This window comes from Ornithorhynchus anatinus, chromosome 4 (assembly GCF_004115215.2).
Source record: "Ornithorhynchus anatinus isolate Pmale09 chromosome 4, mOrnAna1.pri.v4, whole genome shotgun sequence".
Lineage (NCBI taxonomy): Eukaryota > Metazoa > Chordata > Mammalia > Monotremata > Ornithorhynchidae > Ornithorhynchus > Ornithorhynchus anatinus.
The window spans coordinates 57,929,726-57,938,934 of NC_041731.1; the positions used below are offsets into that span (position 1 = coordinate 57,929,726).

Consider the following 9,209-nt stretch of genomic DNA (forward strand, 5'->3'; position numbering starts at 1 on the left):
TGGGTCTCACAATCTTAATCCCCATTTGACAGATGAGCTAACTGTGGCACGTTAAAGTGAGGTGACTTTTCCAAGGCCACCCAGCAGACCAGTGGTGGAGCCAGGATTAGAACCCATGTCCTCTGACTCCCAAGCCCTTGGTCTTGCCACTAGGCCATGCTGCTTCTCTGCGGTAGCTGAACGAGTCACAAGACATCACAAAGCCATCTCAGCTAGATGCTGAGCATTCTTCAGCATCAGTTGAGCTGTATTTGATTCCATTCCCAGGTTTAGTTGTTTAGTTACCGCACTGAAGCCAGTTGGAATATACTTTCTCGGTCCTTTCATTTTTTCACATCAAAACTTTTTTTGGTTGGCATAGTTCACTGAACTAAAATCAGGTTTTTTGTTGTAGGTCTTTAGTTTCTGCATAATTGAACTTCCGAACTAGTTTTCACCACTAGTCTCTTTTGGACTTTGATTCTGTTCCTGTCTTTATGTCTCTGAGTCTCTGTTTCTCAGAGAGCTTAGATACATGCCCTCTGGGAGGCTGGGCCTGTGACTTGCTTCACTTCTCATCTTCTTTGAGGTCCAGATTCCTTCGTGACAGGTTTGTCGGCCAGTCAGTTGTATCTGTTGAGGGCTGTACTAAGCGCGTGGGAGAGTAAAATGTAACAACAAAGAGACACATTCCCTACCCACAGCAAGCTTACAGTCTAGAAGGGTTTCACCTTGGAATTTTGGGTGGGGGCGGGGAAACACTCACAGTTCTGCAGCATCAACTGCCACAGCCAGGGCAATTCTTGGCCAGTCTTCACAAGAGAAAGAAATGTATAAATTGTTCAACCTAATTTCTGCCTTAAGGTTTTCTTTGGTTTGTCCTCTTGAGGGAAGGGTCAGCCTGAACGGGAATATTCCCTCCACTCCCTTCCTCCTTTCCCCTCTCCTTTTTCCCTACACCCACCCCCCGACATACCTTTGCTTTCCTCCCCTGCTCTCTAACACCCCTAATCCTTATAAAGGCAGCCGTGTCAGGAGGTATCTATCGGTTCCTAACCTTTCCCCACCATTTCCATGCTTCCTTGTTCCCTTCGAGAAGCAGCATGGCATAGAGCACAGGCCTGGGAATCAGAGGACTGGGGTTCCAATCCCCCCGTCCACCACAAACCTACCGGATGACCTTAGGCAAGTTCCTTGACTTCTCTGTGCCTCAGTTCCCTCATCTGCAAAATGGGGAAATCCCTATTCTCCTTCCTACTTAGTCTGTGAGCCCCTGGGGGACCTGATTATCTTGTATCTACCCCAGCGCTTAGTAGAGGGCTTGGCACATAGCAAGTACTTAACAAGCACCACAGTTATTACTATCATCATTATTATTATTAACATCCCTTACTTGCTTCCCTCCTTTCTAAAAATTTGGTAAAATAAGTCATTGGCAGAAGTCAAGAGTAACATCAAGAGCAACAATGTGTCTGAAAGCAAGTGAGCTGTCTTGGTTAATGGGAATGACTAGAAGAGGCCCTGCCCCTACCTCAACAGTAGCCATCATGTTACCTCCCAACTTCCAAGCAGAGTAGGTGCTAGAGCCAGGCCTTCAGCACCAAGCCCTCTGGCTGCTCAATCAATCAATCAATCAGTGGTATTTATTGAGCGCTTACTCTGTGCAGAGCACTGTACTAAGCGCTTAAAGTGAAAAGAGAGCAATGAGAGGAGAAGGAAATGGTGAAAGAGGACAAAGAGCAGTCCCTCACTGGCTCTTCATTTGCACCGCCTCAATTCCGCTAGGGTGGAATTTTAGTGCCAACTCATTAATGAGAAGGAGGTTGGCCTAGTGGATAGAGCACGGGCATGGGAGTCAGAAGGGCCTGGGGCTCTAATCCCGGCTCTGCCACTTGTCTGCTTGGGCAAGTCGTTTTGCTTCTCTGTGCCTCAGTTACCTCATCTGGAAAATGGAGATTAAGACTGAGTAAGATTGTTATGGGCAGGGAATGTGTCTGCTAATTCTGTTGTACTCTCCCAAATGCTCAGTACAGGGCTCTGCACATAGTAAGTGCTCAATAAATACCTTGGATTAAAGTGAGCCTCAGATGGGACGTGGACTGCGTCCAAACTGAGTAGATTGTATCTACCCCAGTGCCTAGTACAGTGCCTGGCACATAGTAAGCACTTAGCAAATACCATAGAAAGAATGCCGGTGGCCAAGCAACCCTGTATTTTCCTGTATATGACTTTCTGAATGGTGCTGTGCGCCAAATCATATTCTGCTCCTCTCCCGGTTACTTTCCTCCCTTTTTTTAAGAATATTTTCAGTCTGGTGAACAATAACTACCCAGCCTATAAAAGTTGACACTGCTAAGGCCCATTCCAATGTCTTCACCAAGCACTGACCATTTTCCTTAATTTCCGACTCTATTTTAATCTGTCTGAGATTTCAGAAATGATGCTGGAGGGTGTTCCTAAGCATTGATCTGTCCATTTGGAATATAAATTTTTTTTTGTGGGTTTTTTTTTTTTACTTTGCAGAAGGCAGGCTCCTGTTGCAGCTGTGTTTGCAGGAAGTCCCCAGTTAATGGGGGTGATTAAGTTGTGTACTGGGTGGATGGTGACAAATTTGCCTCTTTATAATGATGAAGATCTTCTGAAGAGAAATGAAAATGTAAGTCCCACCTGGGGGATGGGACTGATCTTTTGATTTTCCCATGACCCTTACCCATATATGTCTATGAATATGCAGATATACTTAATTGATTTGAAAGACAAATAGAAAAAAAGAAAAGTCAATGAGAGAAGAGATGTCTGGAGAGCTTCATAGGCTGATTTATTTTATAGCAGCAAAATATGCTAACACCCATTCCGAGGGAGCGTGGCTCAGTGGAAGGAGCCCGGGCTTTGGAGTCAGACGTCATTGGTTCAAATCCCGGCTCTGCCACTTGTCAGCTGTGTGACTGTGGGCAAGTCACTTCACTTCTCTGTGCCTCAGTTACCTCATCTGTAAAATGGGGATTAAGACTGTGAGCCCCACATGGGACAACCTGATTCCCCTGTGTCTACTCCAGCGCTTAGAACAGTGCTCTGCACATAGTAAGCGCTTAACAAATACCAACATTATTATTATTATGTTGAGGACTTTCCTTAGGAAATGAGTTGGGGTTTTTTAAAAATGGATTTAGTATTGAATTGGTTCTAAAGGAGGCAGCAGCGTTGTTTCTCAGTGGACTTTGTCCAACCTGATTTGCTTGTATTCTCCCCAGTGCTTAGTACAGTGCCTGACACACAATTAAGTGCTTAATGAATACCATTATTATTATTATTATAAATAACAGTAATAATATTTTTCCCATTCAAAAGTACTCATTTATGTCTAATGGAGTCCATGTGCACCTCCCCTGAGTCAATTTGTGTGTCTGTCATGGCCTTGATTTACATGGGGATGCCATTCTAACTCAGGCAGCACTGTATGTGGGTCATGTTTTAAGCATGGTCCTGCCCCCCAATTCCAAGCTGTATTGGGCAACAGAGGGCAACTTTTGGGGCAAGGACCCCAGCAGTCACTGGTGGAGTGTAAATAATAATAATAATTATGGTTTATGCTAAGCACTTACTATGTGCCGGGCATTGTACTAAGCACTGGAGTGGATACAAGCAAATAGGGTAGGAAACAGTCCCTGTCCCACGTGGGGCTCACAGTCTTAATCTCCGTTTTGCAGATGAGGTAACTGAGGCACAGAGAAGTGAAATGACTTTTCCAAAGTCACCCAACAGACAAGTGGCTGAGCTGGGTTTAGAACCCACAACGTTCTGATTCCCAGGCCCGTGCTCTATCCACTACGCCACGCTGCTTCCCTGGAATTGGAGGTAGTCAGTGCAGTCCAGTGCCAGGAGATACTCCCCCAAATTCTATGAGAAGCTATCAGGAAGGAAATCCCTTATCCTAACCCTGCATAACATCGGGGATTCCTTTTTTACGGCTCTGTGCAGGAATGGGAATGTTTTGGATTTAAGTCAAAGGACAATAGAGTGAAGTCCCTTTTGCCTTTGTTCTAGCAGAATCTAGGAGATTTTTGTGTATAAAACAATTATTCATCCTTGCTGAATCCAATTAACTTTGGTTATATGCCTGGTACTGAAATTTCTGATTGTTTCAGAGTTCCAAATAATATTTAATTTTTGGAATGGATTTATTTATCAAAATGCCATATTAAAATAGGTTTAAAGAACCCATAGTTTCATTTAGTGAACCCAAATCTGAGATTTCTGGTTGCTTTTGTATTTTAACTTCTCCAAATTTTAAAAGTGCACATCATTTGAGGTTCAACATGTCTTAAAGATCTTATTTCAAGAAGATAATAGTTCCCCGCTTTACAGAACAAAAAAAAGAAAAATAGGACTAATGCAGTTGGTTCTGCCATAATTCAAGTTTCCACTGTGCGTTTTTGGGTAGAAGGTGACCTTAAAATCAAGGAATATTTTTCCAACAACACTTGTTTGCCCGGATAGAACACGATGTAGTTTCAGAAGAAGCAGTGTGTCCTTGCATGTGGCATTAGAAATGGTACCAGTGGCAAAGTCCAAATTTTCCTTGATGGGTTTTGCAAAAACACCACCCAATCAATCAGTGGTATTTGTCGAGTGCTTACAATATGCTGAGCACTGTACTAAGCGCTTGGGAGAGTACAGTACAATAAAGTTGGTAGGCACATTCCCTGCCCACAAGGAGTTCAAAGTCTAGAGCACATTATAGGAAAGCTGACTTTTGACAGTGTAAGAATAGAGTAACATTAGTGAACGTATTTCCTTATTTCCTACTTATTAATGAACACCAGAGGGACCTGCTCCTCTTTCATTTCTTCCCTTCCTCTAATTAGGTAGCTACTGTTTCATTTAGGTTTGCTAAACACTATACACTTCATATAAAAGAACATCCTCGATTCTAAGGAAACATTGAAATAAAAACAAGTTTCCCTGCCTTCTCAATGGATATAACAGTTCTGATTTTCCACGGCTTCCCATTTTACAGATTTATCAGATCTATTCAAAAAGGTCTGCTGAAGATGTTTATAAAATACTCACATCCTACAAAGCTAACTACTTGATTGTAGAGGATTCGATATGCAATGAAGTCGGAACCATGAGAGGTTGTAGGGTTAAAGACCTGTTGGACATCGCTAATGGCCATGTAAGTAACCCAAAACACCGGGAAAGTTCATTATTGCCAGAAACAGAAACAATGGCTTGTAGAGCTCCCTGGGTTTCAGGCTTCAGTTCTGAGAATTTATAAGTAAAGTAATTTAGTGATTGAGCAGTGAGATGGGTCAGAAAAAAATACGTTTTCTTCGATTTTTGTATAGTTTTTTAGCTAAAGTTTTTGAATTCAGGATACTAAGAATTACTATTTTTATAAATTTAACAACAGCATTAATTAAGCACGTACTGTCACGTACTGTTCTAATCACTGGGGTAGGTACAAGTTAATGAGGTCGGACCTAGTCCCTGTCCCACATGGAGCTTGTAGGCTAAGTAGAAGGGAGATCAGGCATTGAATTCCCATTTTACAAGTGAGGAAACTGAGGCACAGAGAAGTTAAGTGACTTTCCCGAGGTCACAGAGCAGGCAAGGGGAAAATCCAGGTCCTTCTGGAAAAAAGACCTATTAAAATTTTTTAAATTGGGGTATTAAAAAAAATTGGACCAAGTAGAGGGTTAGATACGAGCAGAGAGGACCAGATGAGCCAGTCAGTCAGTCAGTCACATTTATTGAGTGCTTACTGTGTGCAGAGCACTGTACTAAGTGTTTGGTGAAGTACAGTACAACAATATGAGGCGCATTCCCTGCCCAGAATGAGTTTACAGTCTGTAGGGCCAGCACATTCTTTGGAGACTGGTGCGGGAAGGTGGGAAGAGACTCAGCCAGGTTACAGCCCCGACGTCCTGCTGCTAGCATCTTCTCAAGATCTCATATATCCCACCACTCGCATGATAATGACTGTGGTATTAAACAGTTACTATGTGTAAAGCACTCTACTGAGCTCTGGGCTAGATCCAAGATGATCAGGTCCCACATTGGGCTCACAGTCTAAGAGGGGGAATAGGTATTGAATCCCCATTTTGCAGATGAGGGACAGAGAAGTTAAATGACTTGGCCAAGGTCACACAGTAGGCAAGAGGTGGAGCCAGGATCAGAACCCAGGTCTCTGACTCCCAGGCCCGGGCTTGTTCCCCCAGGCTGTGCTGCTGGATTCTTCTCCACACCTCAGATCTCACTGCCCTCTCCCTGCCAGATTCTTGGGCAGCGTTGGTTTAGTTTCTTATAGAAGTTTAAAAAAGCATATTTTAATGTATTGTTTCATCTCTTTTGTCAGGTGGTTTGTGAAGGAGACAGTTTTGCCTACTCAAAATATGGCCGATTTTGTCATGAGATTAAAATTAACTATTCTCCATATGTGAATTATTTCACTCGAGTATACTGGAACAGATCCTACTTTGTATATAAAATCAACACTGTGATATCCTTCCAATCCTGAAAAAGAGCAGAGGCTTCTGTTCAAAGACTGATGTTACATGAAATGGAAGGGAATGGTATTTTCCTACTTTTTTTTGTGGTTTTTTTTGAGGGGGTGGGGGTTGTGGTTCAAAAGTATGGACATTGGAAATGATGAGATTTCTTTTTACTTAACTGGACCTGGAGTTCTGTAAACAAGTGCACATCGAGTTACTGTACTGCAAGGAAATATCAAATCTTCCAATTTTCTATTTTCAGTGAAATGACTGTCTTCCAAATTTTCACTTCAAACTGTCCAGATTTTCCCATCTACGATACATCTAAATATTCATCATGGGTTTTCAAGAAAGTATAAATTCCTTTTCCTGTTTCAGTCAGGTGATAAGGAACACAGTCACTGGAGAGACATTTATAGTCCAATATTAAATAGGATTTATGTTAAAGGGAAGTGTTATTTTTTCTAATGTTGAAGGCAATCAAAAGTTCCTAGCTGTTAAAATGTGACTTTTTTTAAATACAAGCAAATGCTGCCAGAACGTTGACACCACAGAATGTGATGTGGATAGAATTTGATGGATAAGTAAGGGACCGTAAATGCAATAATGTGGCTTTGAATTGGTTATATGCTGAAGCTCTGCCAGAAATATGTGTTAAAGCTTATTTCAAGCAGGACTGCATGGTAACACATTACTATTGCAAAGGAAACCTGTTGTAGATAGTTAAAATTCATTGTTTTCTGGAAACTTTATGTAGTTACAGTCTGGTTCTCTGTCAGGCACCTATAAGTGGTAATTGCATTTATTAAGAACCTATCGGGTGCAAAACCCTGTTCTAAGCTGTGGAAAAAAAACTTGCATAAGATTTAGACACAGTCCCTGGTCCGCAAAGAGACACACAGCTTTAGAATAAGGGGAGAGATAATAATAATAGCAGTGGTATTTGTTAAGCGCATACTATGCGCCGAGCACTGTACTAAGTGTGGGGTAGATACAAGATAATCGGGTTGGACAAAGTCCCAGTGTCAGAGACTCCAGGCTGCTTGAAATGTACACATGCAGGCTTGCCTCATCTTCCACGACCTTACCGAACTTCACCTGGCATGATGGAAACCGGGTACTACTTCAATTTTTTTCCAAACGTCTTCGCCCTAACCCTTATTTTCCATCAAAGCCACTGTTGATTAAAAACACGATATTGTGGTAACGCAAGTTTTCAAGAACGCCACTAATGTGTTGTGACTGGGAAATTGTACTGCTTAGAATTATGCATAATTACAATATAATATCAAATGCCAAACATGGGCACAAAATTTATTTTAGTATGATTATCTGTAGTGGAGTCTAATTTTTGTTGCAGCTATAAATTTGCCATTTTAATCATTAAAATGTTTACTCGGTTTACTTAATTTTAATAAATATGTAAAAGGAGGCTTGTCAGGTTTTAAAAAATTAGATAAAGTAACTTTTTAACACCCCTTCAGATTTGAATGTTTCCTTAGGTAAATTTTTTTTGTAACTCTTTTGTTAGGTGCTGTATATAGTGGACTTTTTTTGTTTTATACCCATTAAAGAAATATTAAAATCTGAAGTACACTTAACCTTCAGGTGAAAGAAAATGCACTGTTAGATGTTTAATTCAGATTTACTGAGGGTGCATGGCCATGATCCAGAAATTTATTGCAAACCCCTAATTGAATGTTACTTGTGTTGTTATTAACAAAATGCTGACCCTACAATAAATACCAAGATAAGATGGCAATTCATAATAAACTTTCATATCGGTTATTTTAGAAGCCTAAAAGCCCTGCCGGTGTTCTTTCTAATTTTTGCATGTAATTTCAAGTGGCTTATGAACCATAAAGTGAAATTCTAAAGAAATTCATTACGTCTTAGAACTGACTTTTAGAATTGATTTCAGGATAGGTAATTGTCTGTATACACATTATGTTAAATTGATTGTTAAGATAACTAAGTGTATGTTTGAGTATTTCTCTCATGTTTACATGAAACGTTTTTCAGAATTTTCATTTGTGTGGTGTTTACTATAAACGAGTGTGAGGGAAGGAAAAATTTTTAGCTAACTTAATTATACATGAATGTATTTTTTGCAAAATCACATGCATGTTTATGTTAGCCCGAAAATGGTAGACACTGTCGAAGCCTGTAGAGAATTGGATAGACATGTCAAACGTGTGAAGTGCAGTTCCATTCAAGTTCCTTTTTTAAAGGGTTATTTGTCAGTAATTTTTAGTAATACACCTTGCACTATTCAAGATGTTTGATTTAATTGTGCAGGAAATGCATCTCTAATGCCTGATTGTGTAGTACTTGGTGGGTGCAGATTCAATTTGAAGGTCATTCCAAATCTTGGGAGAATAAAATAAGCCCTCTACAAGCATATTGGTCTTTTTGCAGACAACTGAGTTGTGATTCTTTAAAAAGTAATACTGCTTATATTTTTGTTTCTTGTGGTTTCTCTCCAAGGTTGCTTACAGCCCTCTGCACACAGTAAACGCACCATAAATCCTTTTGCTGTTGAGCTCAGTCAGTGAACTTCTTGTCCTAAACAGAAATATTACGAGGGCTTAAAGGTTTTTGTAATTGGCTATTTTAATAAAGTGAAACTAGCAGTTGTGTATCATGACTATCAAGGGAAGAGCAAAAGCTCTATAATGAGAGATGAGAGTAGTTATTGGGAATGATCTTACAAGACGATTCCCATCATCCCAACTA

At 40.6% G+C, this 9,209-nt stretch overlaps 1 protein-coding gene across 2 annotated transcripts in view; it reads left to right on the forward strand.

Moving 5' to 3' along the window:
* The window catches only part of DPY19L4 (dpy-19 like 4), a 48,649-nt gene extending 39,757 nt beyond the window's left edge, over positions 1-8,892 (forward strand). For both annotated transcript variants that reach the window (XM_029063359.2, XM_029063360.2), the window contains 3 exons: positions 2,503-2,635; positions 4,997-5,155; positions 6,338-8,892. In XM_029063359.2, the coding sequence (XP_028919192.1) occupies positions 2,503-2,635; positions 4,997-5,155; positions 6,338-6,499 (454 nt within the window). In that variant the 3' untranslated portion in view covers positions 6,500-8,892. The remainder of the gene's footprint in view (positions 1-2,502; positions 2,636-4,996; positions 5,156-6,337) is intronic.
* The last annotated feature ends 317 nt before the right edge of the window (positions 8,893-9,209 follow it).